This window comes from Pezoporus occidentalis, unplaced genomic scaffold, assembly GCF_034315485.1.
Source record: "Pezoporus occidentalis ecotype Australia unplaced genomic scaffold, CSIRO_AGI_Poc_V1 ctg174, whole genome shotgun sequence".
NCBI lineage: Eukaryota > Metazoa > Chordata > Aves > Psittaciformes > Psittacidae > Pezoporus > Pezoporus occidentalis.
Genome location: NW_026913576.1, coordinates 207,647 through 229,480, shown reverse-complemented (window position 1 = coordinate 229,480; position 21,834 = coordinate 207,647). Strand labels below are relative to the sequence as shown.

The window sequence follows — 21,834 nt, the reverse complement described above, 5'->3', positions numbered from 1 at the left end:
GATGCTGAATCAAAGGATAAGTGAGCTTCGGAGTCTGGGTGTCTGCACTCTGCATGGGGCATAAAGCATTTGGAAGATACCTTTTTAGAAACTAGACCATGTCCTGACATTAATGCTGTGTACAGTAATCTGTGGAAAAGAGACTGAGTTGAAATACCCATACACAAAAAATACAATAAAAAGCAAAAGCAATCTGATTGAGTCCTAGAAAATGTTTTCATATTTTTTTAAAGTTATTACAGGAATTTCAAGATACTGTGTTTCTATTTGGTCTATGGCCATTATGGAATTAGTCTTCTAGCTATGGGTTTTCATATCTAGTCACACCCAAAATAACTCGGAATGAGAAACTATATATGCCTGAAAGCCATGCTGTGAATTGCTGGTTGACTGCAGAATGCACCGATTGGAACACGAATATTGAGTGGACCTCACTGGGTAAAGGAAAAAATCACTTCAGCATCTTGTGGGACAGCTGTCTAGGGGCCTGATACAAACTTGTAGATAGTACCATATGTGACACTTATGTGAATTAAAAGTTAAGATTATTTCTGTGGATAATTTCATGGTACAACTACCAATTACTTCAGTGATACAGGATTTTAACCCTGTACTTAAGTGCAAAGCCCATTGAGCTAAAAAAAATTTAAGAGCCTCCCAGTGGTTTCAAAGGCCTTATGTAATTCCTGTGCATACAAATTTCATGAGGAAGTAGCTGGTATTTAACGTAATGATGCCTTGTGAGAAAAAGTGTACATATTTACAAGGAATTTCAAAAACTTTCCCTAAAGACTGAGAACTAACTTTGTAATAAGATTAAATATGTAGAAAAACTTCAAAATGTAGTAGCATTGGCTAGTAAATGCATACATCTGAAAGGCACACAGTACTCTGCAGGTTGCTGTTGGACATGGAGTTATTTGCTGCAATTCATAGATATTATTGCGTGCTTTGAAAAAAAATCATCCTGATATGCCTGAACATGCCTGTTTCTTTTGTCACAAGTAAAATTGTGTTGATTTCTCACTCTGCAATCCATTTCTCCTTTGCAACGCTTTTTATGGCTTGGTATCATGACTTCTGCAGGGGTGGGTTACTTTTCCGTTTACTTTTAGTTAATTTATTTCTCTAAGATTTTTTTGTATGAAATCATAGTTTAAGTAGTAGGCTAAATTCTTAAATTATCCTTTAGCAAGGAATTTTTGAGGGTGATTTCACTAGTCTTGTAAACAGCCATCAAAAATGTCACTTGTAGAAAACATTGCTTCACAGGATACTCCATCTTACTGTTGGCTTGCAATGGTGCAAAACTTGCCTGGGTTAAGAAAATTAATTCCAGCTTTATTCACTGCGGTGGAAGAGATAAGAAAGCTCGTTGGCACTTTGTACTTGAGAAAATGAGATACAGGCTCTGTCGTCTCATTGCTCACTACATGAGCTCTACCTACTGACCGTTCTCTGAACAGCAATACTGTTAGCCGCCGAAGCACTTCGCCAGCCCGGCTGGGAAATGCCTTGCTCCTCTTTCTCTTCAGCTCCACCCTTGGCTGGTAGCACCTGAAATGTGAGGGGGTGCCAGTTTTCTGCATCTTTTTCTCCCCACTGTTGTTCAGTACCCTCTATATTATGGAAAAAAACAAAGGGATGCTCGGCAAGTCAAAGTTTAGGCCAGTTTCAGTCTGGCTGTCTGCTTTAAAATGCAAGTCATTTTCTGGTATATTTTGCACAGAGTACATTATTTCTGTGCTACCCTAAAACCTCAGCTACTGAAATAATTAAATCCTTTTATTGTCATTTTCCCCTACTTTATTGTGTGGAGATGTGATTTACCAGATGTTAAGGAGGTAGCCTCTATTCCAGTGCTAAAAACATCAAAATGTTTTTAGTTTGTAAGATTCAAAGCATCAACAGTAAATTAATGTATTTAGATAATGCCAGTAGTGGCAAATGAAGGCATAACTATGTGGGAATGACACTGTTAGACCTGTTAAACTATGAGTTTACTTAAGAAGCTCTAACTTCTTATTGTTGCTTTTTCCCCTTTCTAGAGAATGTTTATCTTGACAAGCCATCTTCAAAATTTGCCCAAGATGATGGAGAACAGACATCAATTATCCCTGTCCACCAGGTTATTGACAAGGTCAAGGGATACTGTAATCCTCACTCCAACAACTTCTATAAAAATATCATCATGTCCGACACATTCAGTCACAGCACAAAGTTCTAACTGGGCTTCTGAATTTTTTAAACTGAAGGAAGACAGAAAGTCTTTTTTGAACTGCCAGTACTGGATGTCATAAAATGTGACCTGTTTAGTTATTTTTTCCCAGTTTATAATATTCTCCTGTTAACAGCTCCCACTCAAGGACTGATTTTTTACTGTTGTGGAAAAAGTCAATTTTTCCACTATGGTATTGAGCTGTTTTTAAATGCGCGCCAGCCAACATGATGCCTGGACAGCTAATTGTAATCCTGTGTAAATATTTCTTAAAACTGAAGAGCCACAAGCCTATCTCTAAATTATATAGTCCAGACAGAAGCGAGTCTTAACTCCTGGTGAAAATAACAGATGTGACATGCAGTACAGAAAAGCAGTTTACTGATGGTCTTTTTCTGTTGAAAAATAGGTATTTTTCCCTATTATACTTGTTAGATTCTTGCTTTTTTACTGTCTAGTGCTGTCTGTTCTTTATTCATAAGTGAAAAACCCTACCACCAGTGTTAAAGGGTTATTTTAAACCATTTTTCACTAAATAGACCTAATCATGCAAATCTTGCTTACCAAAAGAGTATGTGCTGTAAATTCAGGCTATATTATATCCATGTACAAAGAAATACACGTATTACATAAATGTGCTGGCTGAGAAAGGCATGGAGGTCATTAGTAACTTTTGCAGATTTTAAGCCCATTGATATATATGGAAACACAGTCATATTTATCATTTGCATCTGTGCACAACAAGTACACAGGTAAATCCAAAGTTTACACAAAGTCATGTTTCAACGTTTATTGATCGGTATGTATAAAACATCTCCAGCCAATTCTATGTTTAATATTCTTTTTCACTAAACAAAATAGAAGACATGCAGCTATATGTAGATGTATAAATATGTATGTAGGACTCTCTCCACACATTTTTATAATGCACACAGTAAATATGACAGGAAACCACAATGTGTACCACAGTCTTAAGAAAAATGAACGGTGCTAAAACGTAAGTATTTAAATGCAAGATGAATACTTTGTAAACCCATGGGTTCATTTGTCAGTTTCTGTACTTCAGATTGCTGTATGTATAGACACCTCCATCAGATGGCATTGCAACATTAGAATAACCTGGAATACGTTTACCAGTAATAAATAAATAACATCTTTCTGGGCACATAATGTTATCAGTATTCCTCTCCTGCCCCTCTGTTGGTTGACTTGATTGAGGTTGTTGAGGCACAGAGTTTAAACAGCATTTAGGCAACATTGGGGAATTCCACATAGCTATACTGTGTGCACAGCGACATTGAGTTGTATGTGTGCAGAGAACAAGAACATAAAAGAACTTGTTCTAATAAATGTGTGACACATTAGCATGTGGCCATGACTGCCAGAAAGCATGTCTTGCCCCATGACAAGTTTTATAACAATTGTAACTGTACATGTTGCTGAAGGAATAGGCCAAAACAGCAAAGGTATTTTTAAATACTGTTTTCAGAGGAGAATGTTTCCTCATGGAAATTTTCATTTTTGAAAAGGCTTTTCTTTTTTTTAACCAAAATATTTTTAGCCAGGTATTTATTTATAGTATTCAGAAGGGACCAGAAAGTTGTGCTGAGATTTTTCAGTTGCCAAGCAGGTGGATGTTCAGTGATTAGGGATGTGGATTTGTGCCTCTCTTTGCTCTTTGCACGAGATCACTTAATGCTGTGATCATGTGCAGAGATCATTTAATGCTGTGACTGCACAAATGGTGTATTTTCCCTGGCTGCAAACCCCTGGTGGAAGGAGGATGCCCTGATGGTATTCTGTCCATCTGACCGCAGTCACTACATGGACCATAATGACCTCAGTCTCATAACTGCAAATACTTACATGGTGGTATGAATGAAAGTCAACCTGATTGATTAGCTTAAAATCTAGTTATTAACAGAGATGAGTGTTGTCAGATCATCTTTAGTAAGGGAAATGATTTAGGGAGAGATTATGTACAAGCATTTACTGAACTTACATTTATCATCCCACTTGCTTACCTACTGTAGATAATAGTGTTCACATGCAGCTTACTGTGAGATTTCTACCTGATTAAGGTGTTCAGAAGTGAAGGATGACCAGACATTCCTGAAAAATGAGGAATCAATAAAATGTAACAGATTAGTAAAATATAAATAAAAAGCAAACACCGTATCCTGACTGAAGCTGAGCTGTAACCTATTAGTTTAATGTATAGCTACCTATATTTTTGCTGAATTATTTTTTTCTCCTTTTTTTTTTTTTACTACCATGTAGTAATCTTAAACTGTGTCAGTTAGATGCTCTTGAATGCTCTCAGTTCTACAATGTAATATTCCACTTTGTAGTTGACATGCTGTAACCTCCCCTGTATATATTTATTTATTTGTGAGGTTAAATATGTCAGATATATTTAGCTCTATAATGACTGTTCTTGTACGTTAAAACTGAGCTTCTGCTTCATCATAGAAGAAGAGGGAGAGAATAATTTCTTATATATGTTTTTTCCAAACACCTTGTGAAACAATTTACTGTAGTTCTATCTTTTATAAGTGTGAGGAAACATGTCAGTGTAATTTGTAATATTAGTCAGTGGAATATAGTGTAACAGGTTTGAAGATGAACTAAAGTGGAAAGAAATATTTTCAAGTAAACATTCTTGATGTTAGTGTTCCAAGTAATTAAAGTCTTTTAATAGTGAATGGTTGGGTTTTTTTTAATTTTTTTATTTTCCTTTTTGTGTTTAATGGCAAAAATCATTCAGTGGAATTCTGAAAAATAATCTTGTGTTTATTAAGTATGTGAGACAGGTATATGCCTAGCCAAAATGTTGGAAATAAATGTGCAAGACTTACTCCATCTCATCAGAGGAATGCATTTTGCAGAATATAATTTTTCCTTTCATGATTTACTCAGTGAATGATCTGAAAGTTATGCAAGTTCATTTATTTATGGCAACAGCCATGTCATAGAAATGAAAGGAAAATCAAGGCAACAGACAATATGCTGGGATGATCTTCTAGAGGTAACACAAATGAATAATCTAAAATTCTGGAGTTATTTCTGTTCATGTGTTTCTTTCCAGCTGACTATATTCTCTCATTATCAGTAACTTGATTCTACTTGTAATCATACTTTGACTGACCACTGCTGAAATATTATAGTCAGCTAATCACTTGATTAGTGCACACTAATGTATAAACGTTAAATTTAACACAGTAATGGCCTAGCTTCAAATATTTACCTTTAAAGAACGCAGAAACTGGCTGAACTGGCTATATCAGCTCTGCTCCCCTATATTTGAGTCTTATCACAGAAAGTGCACAGAATATGAAGACAGCAGTAATACTTTTTAGAAAGCAATCAAAAAAACCCGTGTGATAAGTGGCATTTGTTAATGAGGATGGTGAGTGTGCCTGTGAATGATCTGTCCATGTGTCTGTGGACAGTGAACATTACCCTTGAGCTTTATGTTTTGAACAGTGTGGGAGGACCCTCTGAGGGAAGGAGACAGGTTTTTTTCCCCAAGAAGGATCTTGGCAGATGCCAAACTTGTAAAGAGTGATCTGCAGTGTTTGGGGGTGGATTTATATTTCTCCTCATTTCATCACTTTTAAAATATCAAGAACAATTTTATTTTAAGCCTCTACTTTTAACAGCTTCCTACTGTAACCCATTGAAGTTACATAAAATGCCACTTCATTTTATTACTTTTGAAAGCCTGATCTATAATCAGACACATCTATGTAACCACAGGGACAGCTACTGAGTTACAGGGCAACAGTGTGTCATTCATGGAGCCATTATAAAAAAAGGTGTTATGCACTTACTATATATAAAGACCTAAAACTATATATGGGTCAGCAAATTAGGCAGAGGGCTTAGAAGTTAATGTCAGGGAAAGCAATCGTGCAAACCAGGTTGTGGAACAGCCATTTCACGCCCAGTGCTCCAGCTGCTTCTATGCTAAGGAGGCTTTTGCGTTCACTGCTTAGCTGGTCTTTGGTCACTCAGTCCATTTAATTTTCAGATCTCCTGACCCCATCCTGGCACTCCCATCCTCAGGACAATCATTTGCTGCAGTGCTAGGGGAAGGGTAAGGAGAAGAGAAATAAAGAGAGACTGAAAGGGAAAGGGTAGTTGTCAAGGCCTGCGCTGCATTTTCTTACACTTTCTACATGAGTTCTCAACCCTTCCGCAGGATGTTACCCTGACCAGTGATATAGGCAGACCATTGGAGTAGGTGGAACACACTGCTATGGCTATTTGTGCACTATCAATTAAAACTAATGTTTTTGACCCTCCAGCTTTAAGCTGAAGATCTGCTATGGTTCTTCAAGGCAGCAACTCCACTATTTCCGTGCTTGGAGACTAACCTAACAATGCTATCTGTGAGTTTAGGAAGAACCTAATGCCCCATCATGATGAGAAATCAGTCTGATAAGGTTCAAGCACCAAACCAGAAATAGCTAAATAAATCTTATGGAAACCTTTTCTGGAAAGATAGGCATGCCTCAGATACATCTGTTTGCTCGGAACCAATGCTGCTATTGGTCTAAGATTAAGCTCAGATTTAGTACTTACGAGGGGAGCACATTGTGGTGATACATAACAAAAGGCATCTGACAGCTATGTGAATGGCATGGTTTTCTCGAGGTGTATTGAATGACCTACCTTATATATGGCAGCTTGGAACTTTAGCATGTACAAAATAGCCAAGACTGGGTGTTTTGCATCCGGACTATTGTCGTAAGAGTTCTCAAAAAACAGCTTTAGATAGAAGAGTTCTCAAAAATCCCAGCAGTATTTCATTCTCCTCTCTGAAGTGTATGAGAAAGCACAAATGCTAATAACTCTGGTCCCATTTTTCCTTTCACTGCCAGCCTTTTCCTGTCCTGGGAGCTCACCAAAGCAACGGAAGAGGGCTGTAGTAGGGGAGTGCATCCTGCTCTGCCCAAAGGGCACAGGGATCCCGCTGTCCCTGTCATCCTGCATTTTGCAGTGCTGCAGTTCCAAGTGCAGTAAATGCAATAATATTATGCATTTACAAAATGCTGCTCTGGTTTTCTTTCCCGCTTGACTGGCACGACCGCTCTTGCTTTTCCAGCAGAGGGCAGTGGCATATTGCTCGTGGCAAAGATGTTAAAATCAAGTGAAAAATGCACCAAGATTCTTCCGCATTCTTCCACAGCACAGAGATAAGTAGGAGAGTTCATATCAGGTTTGTCTATTATTTAGCAATCTGTTACATCACCGGATAAAGCGAACACTCTGTGCTTGGGGAAATAAGGGGAGAGAGCTGTCTGCCTGCATTTGGGCATATTTAGTGGAAAGAGCAATACAGAGTTTCTGTATTTTCTCTTGGTGGTTGCTACATTTCCTCCTTTTTTGCTCTAAGGGATGCAGTGGATTTAGAAAACTGCTGCACTGCTGTCAGCTGAGCAAACAGAGCCAGCTCACCATTTCAGGCTTGCACACTAGCTTATTCCAGTACTGGGCAAATGAGTCGATCTGCTGGGCTGCCATCCTGTGACTCACAAATTCACTGTATGCATAAGTGTCCAGGGAGGGAAAACAAAACAGCAGCCCTCTGTTGACACTGGCACATAGGTCCATACCTCCCTATCATTTTTTCCCTCCACTGCATAGGGACAGGATCTGCTGTCAGCTGGGTCCTCTGCTCCACATAGTCTTTCCCCTATTACCAGGTCAGCTCAAGCAAGGTGCAGAACGGCTCAGCTACACGCTTGGCTGTACAGCTGCCCCCAGTGCTGCTCTGTTTTAGGGCAGGACTGAACAGAAAGCTGCTCCACTGGAAAATGGCACCATGTCAAAATTAAATTGTCTTGTCTGCAATTCTGGTAAGATCTTCAGGGAAAAAATCTGAAGCCGTTTGAATCCCCAACATCTGTGCTTGTCCCAGGAGTCTTATTGGCATGTCCCTTTCACCCCACACCTGCACCAGCGCCAAGCTGGCACCAAGATACTGGGAGACGGGTGATCTGGGGCAGATGTTGGGGAATGCAGCAAAGGACATGACCTGCTTTAGCCTCACCTGGTTTTTTTTGGAAAGAACCCATAGGTGTGTCTGCTGTGTCTATGGGAAGGAACACTGGAAAGGGAGGCCCAGGACCAGTCAGGACCTGGAGCAAGGCACAAGACTAGTATGACAGACTTCATGACGCCATCACTTGTCCAAAACACTTGGGGTGCTGGTGTTGCACAAGTCCAGAGTCACAGCACAGCTGTGTTACTGGCACTTTGTCTCTCAGTGAACTTACACAAGATGGCTCTGCACAAGTTAAGAGCTGCCCTGTTTCTCTGTGCTCCCTACAAACAACACTGACTTCCCAGGAAAGCAGACATGCCAGCATGCCTTTCAGTCTAGCTTCAAATGTCGCATTGCTCAGACATGATAATTTTCTAGAATTACCCAAGGCACATTTTGAGCTGAGCATTATGCAGATGCTGGCACCACTACATACATCCCAGAGCTGCAACCGACAGTTTAGGACAGTGAGGGTGCTCAAGAAAGCAGGGCAAGCATGGGAAAACAGCCCTTACAAAGCTTTGCAGGGATACTGGAGGAAAGGGGCTGAAATACTGTGGTTTCCCATGCAGACTGCAATTCAAAGAGCTCTCGGAGTTTTGTATGTCTGCAACAACTTGGTGTGTGATGAGCCCAGACTGATCTCTGCTGGGAGGGCAGCTCAAGGTGATACAGCTCCATCAGCCTAGCTAGACTTTGACCTATGGATGGCTTCTTCACTGTCTCTTTGGTATAGTCTAGAGACGGTGGTAACTGTGGAGCAAGATCTGAAGCAGTCAGACTAATGCCTCTTGCAGGTTAGTAGGATGTATTTAGGCAGACTGAGCCTTAAAAAGATCATCCAAACCAGCCCCTGCCCTGATCTGGTTAGGTGGCAGCTCTTACCAGGGATGAGAAACATATATTCATTTTAGCTGCATTAGATGGAAGAGAAGCTGGGGTCAAGCCTGCCAGTTCCTAGTAGATGACTCTAAGGATTGCGCTCCAAGGATTGCACCAAGAAAGTACTTCAGTGGATTTTCAAAGTAAAGGTGAACCTGTTCAAGCCTCAGACTGCACACCGTCAGATCTTTGTACCAGGTTCAGCTAGAGGCACAGTGAAGTGCCTCTGTCATGGTACTTCAGAGGTGGCTGGGCAGAAATGAGAAAAAAAGAATGTACATTTCATTTGCGCAAAAGATCAACCTGAAAAAGATCAGCATAGGCAGAAGCAGCATGTCCCTGGGAGTGGGGCTGTCAGATGCTGTTGCTGGGTAACAGCCAGCTGACTTCAACGCATCCTGCTTTTTTATTCTCATTGACTTTTAATGACTCTCAAAGAAAGGTCTTTTTCACTTTGCCTGTTTTCACCTAAATTGATCTGTGCTCTGTTTCAGCAAATAAGCCATTCTCTGGCCATATTTTATCCTACCAGATGCTATATATGATGTTTTCTGCATTCAAGCAAAGAAGAACACCTCACCGCAATCAGACTGGACATTAGTTGGAGACTAGTGTAAGGATAGTCTATAAATTGCCTCCTGAACAAGGCAAAGGTGAAAGATATGTCCTAGTGAAGTACCAGAAGACTTTCAGGACAGAAGCAACCCTCTGTCACTGGAGGTGTCTAAGAACAGGCTGAACCTAAACCCACTCATGGGCCCCACCATCAACACCAACAGCAGTATCAGATGACATACAGAGGCAACCTCCTTCCCTGTGAGCCTCTTTAATTTCACGCAGCTATATTTGTTAACACAGTACACTGCATGAGGAGGAAGGTGCTCCCACAATAAACTCATATCAGTACCCTGTCTCTACAGTTTATCTTCTCCTTCTAATTTCTCAGCTCTAAACCTTTTGCCCATAACTCTTTCATGCACCAAATAGCTTCACCCACCCAAATGAAGACCCCACACCCATTACACTTCCATACTACCATTAATCACTCTACTCACCAGCAGCCCCCCACTGCAGCAGCAGCCCCCATCCCTTCACTTGCTGAAACCTTATAAAGAAGAGATGGCCACAACAGCACTGGCTCGCAGAGCTCAAGCAGCTTGGCACTGGCACAGCGGTGTGGTGCAACCAGGCAGCAGCACCCTGCCATGTGCAGGCAAGGCATGGGCTGGAGGAACAGTTGCAGACACCATTGCCACCACAGTCTCTGAGCCCTGGTCCCTTTTAGAGGTGGATTGCAAACCTCTGGGCTAGGCATGTGTAACTCTGGGTTGATTTCTGACATAGGTAAATTTGCTTTAAATAAAGGGAAGAACTAGACACACTTCTGAGAAACTCTCTGGCTCCATTTTCCTTTTTCATTGTTATTTTACTCAGAATAACATCCAATGTAGGCTTGTGCAGGCTATTTACAGTAGAAATTAGGGCTTCTGACTGGTGTCTTTATGCACTGGGTCAAATTTGTGCAACAGCTTTAGGTATTTGTTTTACTCCTTAATCTTTCTGCTAAATTCATGCAGTTGCCTTGTGTGAGCTGCCTTGAGTGTGGCAGCCTGCATGTCCTTTGACTCTTGCCATCTAAAATTGACAGGCTCTTTATTTCCCACTTAAAAGAGACCCATCCATTCCTGAAGATGCAAAAGATAGTTCAGTGTTTTCTTTTGGTGAAGCTGAAAAAAGAGTGCGAGAAAGAAGCTTCAGAGATAATGTTAATATGAAGAAGTTTGACTGAAAGTGTTGACATTTGCCAGGGATGTCAAGAATTAACTTCTCAAACACTCAGGCATGCAGGCACAGAGGCAGCATGCTGCAGTGCTCCCTGTTTAAGCAGCCATTTCAGCAGGTACTCAGCAGGCAGTGGGATAAGAAGGATGTAAGTAACAACACATATTGGTACCACATGTGGAGGCACAAACATATCCCAGCCATGTCTGAAAAACAGGCCATGTGTTTCTTCTTTTTTTCGAAACTGCTGCGTACACAACCCATCCCAAAAGCAAAACACTAGCTGCAATTGTCCCAAAGTCCAGGATACAGAAACTAACAGATAGTTTTCCAGGATATTTGCAAATAAATGGATCAACCCAGTCCCATATTTAGGTATCTAATTAAATAGCTCAATTTTTGTTATTTTTCATGCCACAGGAAAAAAAATTCCTCCCTTTGGCAGAGAGTGCTTCCTCCTCAGATCTCAATCTCTGCCTAGCAGGGTTTCTGTGCACACAAACCTTGAATCGTCTTGGCGCATACAAATCACGAGGTTTTGGCTGCCGGATGATAGAGCTGCGGTGGCTTATTTCAGTAAGGTAGATATTTCAATGTGTGTAGAGCAGCCCTAGGACTGTGATTGGCATGTGGCTACTTTCAACCAGCTTGTTTCTCCCATGGCTGGCACAATGCCAAGAGAAGCGTTTTAATATTAAGGTGGTTGTGGAAAAGCAACAGATGCAATAGCTGAGGAACAAAAAAAAAAAAGCTGCTTTATGAAGTGTTTTGGCTCACTTACCCATTCTAAGTTACTGATGACTAAGTGCCTGGGTTCAGAAAACAAAGGTTGGTTGTCTCACCCGAGTTCACTTGTCCAGTTTGGGATGTAGGGTCCACTGACCCAACACCCGCACATGAGACAGGAAGCTCTCACAGAAACAGTTTTCTTCGTATCAGCTAAAATAGGACCAATTTGCTTTACCTCTTTTGCCATACACCTGTGATTTATTCATTAAGGCACACTACTGAAGGAGGATGAGGATCATCAGCTTCACTCAGGCTGAAAAGAGCCCTTCTTTTTCTCTCCAGATAGAGGGCTCAACCTGAGCCTAGTACTGTGCGTAGCCTTCCTATATATTTTTTGGTTTTCTACTGTGGATGTCTTTTCCATGGAGCATTGCAGTGGTGGGTCTCCAGGCATTGCTCACAAATTCTAACACAAATGCACAAACACCTGTGTATTATCCACTTTTCCATTTTATCAGGACCATTTAGGTGCACAGCAATAGCTTTTATATTCAAGTAGCTATGTGACGTATATTCTCACTGTAGAGGAAGCAGAAACTTAAAGTCATGAGGCTGATGGCTCACCATGTTTCATCTGCTTGGCTGTCCTCTCACATCCACAGAGTTGGCGTCTTTTCTCAAGCACTCAGCTTCCCTTCCCATAAACTTTTGGGCTCAAACATACAATCAAGTTACTGCCATTTTAAAAGTTTGCCCCATCCTCCTGAGACACTGGAACCACCAAGGAGATGGTTCTTCATCTACCTCTTTTTCTCCCTAAGGTGTTTTACCTTACACTTGCACAAGCTAAGAATAGAGCTAGCTGCTGCCAATCCTCACTCAGCTGATGCACACTGAATTGCTGTAACAAAACCATGTGCCCAAGACCTGAACACACTGATTTATCAAGTGCAACGTGCTACTGATGTCATCTTGTTGTGTCTGTGAAACAGTGTAACTAGCTATATAAAAAATACAAATGATCACTTGTCTTTGCAATGATTTTAGTCATAAGAATAAATTATTTCAGAGTGGATGAATGGGGCAATTTGATTTGAAGCCTTTATAGCTGAATTATTTCTATATGTAAATAAAACTACCATTTCTAAAAGGCAGGAACACCAACTTACGAGACCATTGGATAACACATAGGTAGTGTTCAAAAATATCTATAGTCTTAAGTTTAAAAAACCAAAAAAGGGAAATAAATACCCTATCATACTGGACTTACCATACTTCTGTCAGTAGAAGGAATAGAAACATAGAATAGTTTGGATTGGAAGGGACCTTCAAAATTCATCTAGTCCAAAACCCCTGCCATGGGCAGGTACATCTTCCACTAGATCAGGTTGCCCAGAACCACATCCAGCCTGGCCTTGAATGTCTCCAGGGGTAGCTCATCCACCACCTCTCTGGGCAACCTGTCCCAGTGTTTTACCACCCTCACTGTAAAAAAATTTCTCCCTTGCATCCAGCCTGAATGTCCCCCCTTGTAGTTTAAAACCATTACCCCTTGTCCTTTGCTGATTACAAATTTTTAGCAGTGGAGTTTTAGATGAGAACAGATTTCAAAGTCCTGAGCAAGGAAAAGGGAATTGCAGTCAGTTAATGCATGAGAGTGAATGAATAGCAGCACACCTTGCACTTCTGTGTCTGGTAGGACAAAAAAAACATTTGCAAGCACACTTATTGAAATGTAAATTGATTGTCTTCACTTGGCCTGATAAATCTATCAATTGTAAGAAACTGTCAAATAGCTTAAACCAAAAGCAGACTTATCGTTAGGACTCGGAAATGAGCCAAAACTATAAATCAAGGAAAAGGGCAGCCTGAAGCTGTTATTTGTCTCCTGCAGACGTGAAACTCTGAGGCAAAAGCCATCCTGAGTCTGGTCCACAAGACCAGCCCCAGGATGTGTGGTGGGTGTATCCTGTACACTGTGCACCAGGTGAACAACCCTCTGAATCACTCTGCTGGAAGAGCACCAGATCTACAGTGAGGGGTCCAGGCTGGATCACAGTCTTGGTGGGAGAATTCGTATTTACTGCTCAGCTTGGACACTTGCCTGACCCCCAAAGAAAGGACCTGCAAGGGTACGCATCTGAGCCACCCTTCCCATGGAAAGCAAAATATGAGGGAGGAGAAGAGGATCAAGCATTCAGCCTGTAACCCAACATGTGGATACCACATGCATCCTCAGTGGGAATCTGAAAGAGCCTGTCCCAACACAGGACAGGCATCAAAGCTTTAAAAGGGCAATAGAGCACTAATAAATCCCAAGTCCTATAAGCCCTGTTTGCTCTGCTCAGTGGGAGTCTTTCTAGAGCATCACAGGATGAGAAGTATTTCCCCCAACAGGAAACTGCATTACCGAGCAAGACACCATCTCGCCTTTCCCTCTTCTTCCTGGCCCTTTTCATCCTACAGTCACTATGCCACTGAAACAAGCCCTTCCTCCTGACAGCAACCCTAGCCAAAGATCAGGTTTTGAGTTCATTAACCCAGCTGTCATCTTGTCCTCAAACTCACCATGGATCTCCTGGTGAGCCCTTTGGCACTTGGAGCACACTGACGCTGGGAAGTAGACACATGGGCAGAAAGGAGATAGTGCTTTCAAAGAGCCCGCTGGCATCCTTAAAGCCTCGTGCTCTTTATCTCAGCCCTGAGCTTCCCCTGTGACCCTCAGCAGTGCCGAGCTGCTTGCTATCTGTTTTTCTCCGGCAGCACTTTAGAGGTATCTCCAGCTAATGGGGCACTATTCTTAGCCAGCAGCCCCGTGGCAGGTGCAGCTGTGGGCACAGAGCTGCATGTGGGAAGGCAGCAGAGCCACAGCGATGCCATCCCAACACACAGCCCCGGGTGTTTGCGTGGGTAGGGAGGGCTCAGGGATGGATAAAAATAAGTGAAATAAGGCCCAGAGATCTGAACAATTAGAGAGTATCCCATCTAGAAATGTAGAGCAATCATCAGTGTTAAGCAAATTCAGAGCAGGTCATGATAAGCCATGTGGAAACCTCTGGTGCCAGAAGCCATGCTGCTGTCTGCAGCTGTGCCTGGGCTTGTTATGCTCTTGTAGCCACAGCAGTGTCAGAAATGTAGAAGTTTTAGAATCATAGAATCACAAACTGGTTTGGGTTGGAAAGGACCTTAACATCATCTAGTTCCAAACCCCTGCCACGGGCAGGGACGTCTCACACTACACCATGTTGCCCAAGGCTCTGTCCCACCTGGCCTTTAACACTGCCAGGGATGGAGCATTTACACTTCTTTCATTTACCTTTCATTGAGCTGTTTCCTCTCTGTGAAAAGTGCTGCTACACAAACTTGGCTCAATATTCCCAGCCCAACTTCTTACAGAACAGTTCACAAAAAAACACCGCAGAGGGAGAACAGGGAAAGGCAGATGTCACTAAGATTCACAAGTGACACCGGAGACCCCCACACTCACGACTGAAGGTGTCCCTATGAAATATGCCACTTGCCAAATTTTACACTTCAGTCTGGTATTACTGGCTTCAAATTCAGGTAAAGATGCAGATAAATGGATGCATAAGCTATAACGCAACAAAGACATTCAAGAGAAGTAAGAGAAAATGTTGGAAAAGTTTCCAATATTGTTACTGGGATATGTTTACAAATTAGATGGTTTTAATTCTTCAGCATCTTTTTTCATTTTTAAAACAAAAATGGTGTGAACAAAAAACCTTCAGACACTGACTGATGTTTTATTTATTTATGCTTTCAAAAAGAAAACCAGTATGGGAAATAGCGGTCAAAATTAAGTTTTATTTTTTGCCAGAAATCACTTTTCATTCCACATTGGATTCAGACCCACACTTCAGTGTGGAGGAGCCCCTCTGCCTGAGCAGTGCCACCTGACCGCAAGCAGAGCTGAAGGCAACATATTTTTCTCATTTAGTGAGAACTTCTAGGATTTTTCCTGCTTAATACAGGGAAAATCCACTGAAATGAGAATTCCCAGCAGAAGATCTCCAGGCACCCACATAAGTTTTTTCTGAACTCACCCAGTGCAGAGGTCCAGCGACAGAGGACATTGCAGGCTGCAGTGTATAGCTGAATTAAAGATAGTTTTACTGTACTTTGAGTGGGCAAGAACGGCTATAGTAGTCATTCAAAGAGCTGCCTCTACATCCTACCACTCTCTCGGGCAGCATTCTAAATGATCTCATCTATTTTGTAGGGTTTCATATAGCTTGTTCCATGCATGAACTTTGTCTCGCCTAGTATCTACAGAATGACTAAGTTACCTGTTATACGGGCAAAATTTAAGACCCATTACACCTGCAAAACCTCTGCCTTCATTTGACTTTCCCATAGCACTGAGGTCTGGGGAGGCCACCTGCCTCCTGTGGCAGCCTGACTTGTGAGCAATTCTTCAAGCTTGTCACCCCAAAAATACCATTTGCTTTTAAGCCATTCTTTGAAGCCTAAATACTCTTTGGCGTTGAGAGAGGCAAGTCAACCCCCTGGATGCAACCTGTTGTTGGATAGCTGTTGGGCTCAGCAAAACTGGGATGTCCTCCAGAAAAAAAAGAAAAAAGAAGGAAAAACCAAATCCATATGGAGGGACTGGATAATAAAGAGCTGCAGCAGAAATGCCTGATCACTTGTAGCTGCTCTCTCCCAGCTACAGAGTACCCGACTGTGCATAGAAGGGACCTACAGCTATCTCAGTGTGAGTTTTGACTATTCTTTAAGAATTTTAGGTAGAGATGTTTTGCTCATTTGCAACAATCTTTGTAATTTCACAGAGTATTTACATGGTATCTGGGACTTTCTGGCATGCCAGGTAGATGGCGAAGAAGACAGGCATGGAAGTATCAGAAGAGGTTTAGTCTTACCCCTCTCCTGACCAGTGCCCCCAAGAACACCATGTGCAAACACAGTACAGTCACGCTGAGGTGCAGCACAAAAGTCTCGTGCTCCCCACATCCCATTTGAGCTCTTCATTCCTCCAATTTTCACTTTTTCCCATGTTTGCATCCTTTGAAAATTATGAGAAAATAATTGCTCATAAAAAAAACAGAAAAAAACCACATCCCTAGTAAAAAGGCATACACACAGCAGCAAATCCAGTAACTCAGTGAACATTGGCAGATCACCACTACAAGCAAACCATAGATGTAAGAAAGGTTTTGGTAAATTGCACTTGCTGCTTCTTGTTCTGTATCTGGCTGAGGAACGGAGACTTCAGTATCTACTATGACCAAACCAGCACATTCTACAATGTTAAATTGGTCAGAAAAAAATCCTCCTGAAAAGAATTAAAAGTTTGTAATCAATTCCAATGTGATCATGGATTTCAATTCTTTTCTTTCTGGTCAATCAAAGGAGTTTTCAACTATTTTGGGTGTGAAATTCTGGAAAAAATATATTTCCAATTTCAAAAATTTCTGGAGTCTTTGCACAGGATGCAATCAATCAGTTTCTCCAGATGAGCAAAGAGTAATTCATTTACTACATTCACTGTATCTGCTACCATCAAGCTTGCCTAATTTTTACGCTAAAGATTTCTTACCTTAAGTAATGTTTGCTATCTTTTGGCACTATTTGAATGATACTCAAAAACACAGAGGAAACTACCATTATAAAAAGCTCCTATCAAATTCTCAAAATACTCTGGAAAAAATAGGGTTTTTTTTCAAAACCACAAGATTAAATAATAATATCATAAAGTTGTCTTATAATTACATTATGCTTATTTTATAAGCATAAAGCATTACTTATGCTTCTTCAAACAATTAGATACACTTATGTTTTCAAGCGCTTCTCTGCAAACATGAAGATTAGAAATTAATATTTTACTTTTTAAATGAAAGTAAGACAAGCAAGCAAACCACCCCAGCTTCAGTTAGCATAAATCAGCGTAGTCACACTGGTGGAACTACAATTTATACTGAATTTTTTCAGTTAATAATCACAGGTTCTTTCCATATATTTTTTATCACTCCATTTATCTCACATGCTGCTTCTTTCACAGCCCTGTAATAAATTCTAAAGAATTAAAATATGAATGCTTACAAAGCAATGTTTTTACCCTGGGACAAATGAAACCCTGTGCTTCAAAGCATAAATGATGTAGATAGCGGCTATAAAGTTTGTCACTGCAACAGGTTTTCTCTTAGCGTTCATTAAGTATCTTTAGTGAATTTCTCAAAGCTTAAACAGTTAAGTCAGGGTATCACTCTGATCTTGCAACACATCACAACTATTTGCAAGGTAACATCAGTGCCATATCACACGAAGTTAGGTCAGAATTAGCCCCATGGGCTCCAGTGACCTGATATGCACCTGCAAGGGGCAACCAACACAGTTATAGGAGTCCCAACGTCTCCATTTCTACCTCTTTGATAGGTCTGCCTTGGTTTTGGCTGTCTTACTTCTCTTCCTCCTTTGTTTCTCTGGGTCACTCAGGAGGGCAAAGAGGAGAGAAAAATGCCTTGGAAAGCTGCAGTCCCTTTGGTATTTACCTGTGTGGACCTACTGGCCTTCAGCTAACACTGTGGGGTCTGTGCACTATTTTCTCAGTGGAAACCAGAGCTATTCCTTCTTCTTTGAGAAAAAATGGCCTAGACCCCAGAGTGAAAGAACTGAAGGTAAACCAAGAGACACAGATGTCTGTGTCCTTGTCACTCAGTTTTAAGGAGCTTGTTCTGGTTTTCTTCCCTGTATCATCATTGCTGGGACAGGAGCAAGCCTAAGGTCTCCTCACAAAGTTCATTTTCTCATCTTATTTACTCTATAACTTGAATTTGCTCATAGCATTTTATAGCCACAATTGTCTCGATTCATAGTTGCCAAAGTAGCAGAGCAGTGTTAAGTGAAAGGCCTATTTTATGTTAGCCATAATCCTTTTTAAACTGAATGCTTCAATTTGTAACTTCCTACCCTATAGTTCTGGTGTTTATTTTTGTTTAACTCTTATGTTGTAAATGTCTTATTCCAGCTATTTCAGCACAGTAATGATTCTCCATAGGTTTAAAAATTCCAATTACAATAGAATTTTAAAGACCCCAATACTGGTTTTTGGGCAGGCTCACTCCACTTTTTATTTTATTTTTATTCTCCTTTTATTCTTTTATAAAAAGCAAATTCCAGTTGTGAGTTCATGAGCTGTAATAGAAAGGAAATAGATATCAAATCTTTGTTCTGGGCTCAATAAACTACAATTGCAATCTACAGTTTATGAAGGGAAATTCTTTCCATAGGTTTTTTTTCTGCTTCACCAGACAGAAACAATTTTCTGATTTATTTTTCCTCCCTTTCCAGAGGTTCTGCTGCAGCAGTAGACCAGGTTTCACTCACTGCTATACAAAGACTGCAAAGCACTTGCAACCCTTGAGCTTTTGATTTACACAAGATAATGCCTTTCAAACATGTACAGCACATTCCACTATTGAACTGATGACAAAGGGATAGAGCAAGCAGGAGAAGTAAAAATCAAGAAACAGGAGAAAAGATGACTCTCAGTTGGTAGTACTACCTAGCCAAAAGGGCAGAGCACAGCAGACAGTATCCATTCCACTGTGACTCTTCATATACAGAGGGTGTTCTTGGGAAAACTGAGCATTTTCTGTCTCTGAGGGTGTGTACCACTCCTTGATGCTACCTGCCCACCCAGCACTGTGCATGGGCTGCAGCAATGAGGTAGCCAGGACATTTCTAGGGGACAGCCCTGAGTGAGGACACAGACCTCAAGAAGCCAATCCCTCCTGCATCCCTGCTCCTTCCACCACCAGTGCCGGTGCAAAAAAGTCATTGCCAGGGTTTTTTTGGTGTATGACAGCTTGACAACATCAGACAGAAAGGCCCTGAATAAGGCACCGATAATGCTGATCTTCACTTTCCTCCTCCAGAGAACCTTGATCCTTCTGAAAATGGCACAGAAAGTACCTTCTTAAAAAACAGGGGAATATAAAAAATTCAAGTGTGATCCAGCGCCTATACAGGAAACTTAGGAATACTGGGAGAAAAAACTAAGGAAAAGGGTTAAAACTTACATAAATAGAATACTATCATCCATGTTATATTTAACCAGGCTAGTATTAAACGCCATTTATTGTCTAAAACATAGCATTTTACCTGTATCTCACAGGATCAGAAATGAACACCCATTTTTATGTCTTTCCTAAACCAGAATCATTCAAATATGTACACGTTTATATTCCCGAATCCTTTCACCTTTGCAATGTTATCCGATTTTCCTCTGCTTTTTTCACTGCGTGGTGAGAATGACACAATTTATAGATATTGTCCTGTAAGTCTGTCTTCTGTCAGTATTACTGTTCTGAAAAGTCTGCATGTCTTCCCAATTTTTCAATCAAAATATTTGACTACAACGAAATGTCACATGACTGAAAATTCGTCCAGCTTAGCATTCCTTCTGGACAATAGACACTATCTGCAGGCACTTCAGGAAAAAGAATAAAAAACAAGCCATGTCTGAAGTGATTTCTGGTAGCTAATTTTGAGCCCATTGACTAGATTTGTCATTTTACCCCCTGTGCAGTACTTTACATTATATTTCATTTTATGCCCCTGCCGCCTAATACTGTGATAGCACACTCCAGCTTCTTATTGTTGTCTTTCCAGCTGAGTATCCCAAATCACCTTCAGACTTCATCACCTCTCTGTTTTCCTCACAAATCATGTATGGGTTTATTTAACAGTACAGCCTGCAGTAATGCATCCTTCATGGGGCTACATTAGTAACCTCATTTCATTGTTAAAAGTTTTCATCCCTTATCTCTTATCAGTTATGTACCCCAAAGGGTCTTCTTTCTTCAAGGGAGGGGGTTTAAGAGTTTTCAGGGAGGGGGTTAAGACCTCTGGTGAGTGATCTTGCTGAAGACTTGTAGAAAGTCCATATGTACTACATGGACCTACATATATTACTTACAAAGTATTCTAATAGCTCTGTGAGACATAACTTCCTTTGATAAAATCCGTATTGCCTGTTCCTTCCTGTAATGCATTATCCAGTATCTGTTTATTCTACTCTATTATGTTTTTTACTGATTTCCCAGAATGAAAAACTAGACCTACTGGTCTACGTTATCCAGAACCATGCTTTCAGTGACTGAAGTTACCTTTGTCAACTTTCATTTCTTCGGTAGTGCTAAAGGTTTAAACTATGTCCTATTGCTACAGGTCACAGTTTAGCAATTTTATGTTCGGGATTCTTCAGAACTTGTGGCACCAGCATCATATAGTCCTGTCAATCTGTAAAATTTGCCCTACTTCACTTTGAAGCCTGAAATATAAATACTGTAAGAAATTCTGTTATGGTTTATATGGTAGCCTGACCTGAGATATATATGTGGGGTTTTTTGTTTGTTTTAGCAAAGTCTTCCTCGTGGTTTGTGTGTAAGTCAGTACACTCTCTTGCCAGCAAAAGGAAAATGAATCATGTTTTTTTGTGGGATCCTCCCTTCCTTCAGTCTGTGCTTCAATCCACAAATGGCACCACCCAGCCAGCAGCTGGACCTGAGTGGTGCACAGGGGCAGTTCACCTATGGTTCCCTCGCTGCGTCTGGCCAGAATTCTCTGACTGTCCAGCACCTTTTGGCATCAGGAGAGTAATAGTTTAATAGCCTCCTCTATTCATCACTTTTATTTTGGGTCTACAAAGTACACAGGACAGTGCCAGTCATTTAACATTACACACCTGAAAATCCATATATAATCTATACATGCTGTAGCTCCAACCAAAGTGTGAACCGTAACTTCAACAAAGTCTGTGTCCATGAAGGTTTGTAACTGGTACTGCCCCTTAGGTACCCCCAGCTATTTTGTACTGAAGGAATCTTGTTCGATAACAGCTAATTAGAAAAGAAAAAAAAAACAACAAAACCTAAGCATGCTCTATGGAGTACTTAAGGTGCAAGAAATCATGATAACATTTGAGGAGAAGGTGAAAAAAACCCTGATTTTAAATGGATGAAAGGATGAGGAAGTATTCTGCTGGAGTTGAACCATGCATTCTGGTGCAATTGTCACTTCTTAACAGTTAAGCCTGGATTCCCACTTTCCATGATCATGACTCCTAAAAAGCAAGAGAAAGTAATAACCTCATAGATATGAATTTAAGTGAAGCCAGATAAGTCAAAAT

General features: G+C 40.8%; 1 protein-coding gene across 7 annotated transcripts in view; it reads left to right on the top strand.

The window, feature by feature from the left end:
* ADGRG6 (adhesion G protein-coupled receptor G6) overlaps positions 1 to 3,388 on the top strand; it is a 111,513-nt gene extending 108,125 nt beyond the window's left edge. For 6 of the 7 annotated variants that reach the window (XM_062614238.1, XM_062614241.1, XM_062614237.1 and 3 more), the window contains one exon: positions 2,049 to 3,388. In XM_062614238.1, coding sequence (XP_062470222.1) covers positions 2,049 to 2,227 — 179 coding nt within the window. In that variant the 3' untranslated portion in view covers positions 2,228 to 3,388. The remainder of the gene's footprint in view (positions 1 to 2,048) is intronic. The other variant, XM_062614242.1, reaches the window with a different exon arrangement.
* Positions 3,389 to 21,834: the final 18,446 nt, after the last annotated feature.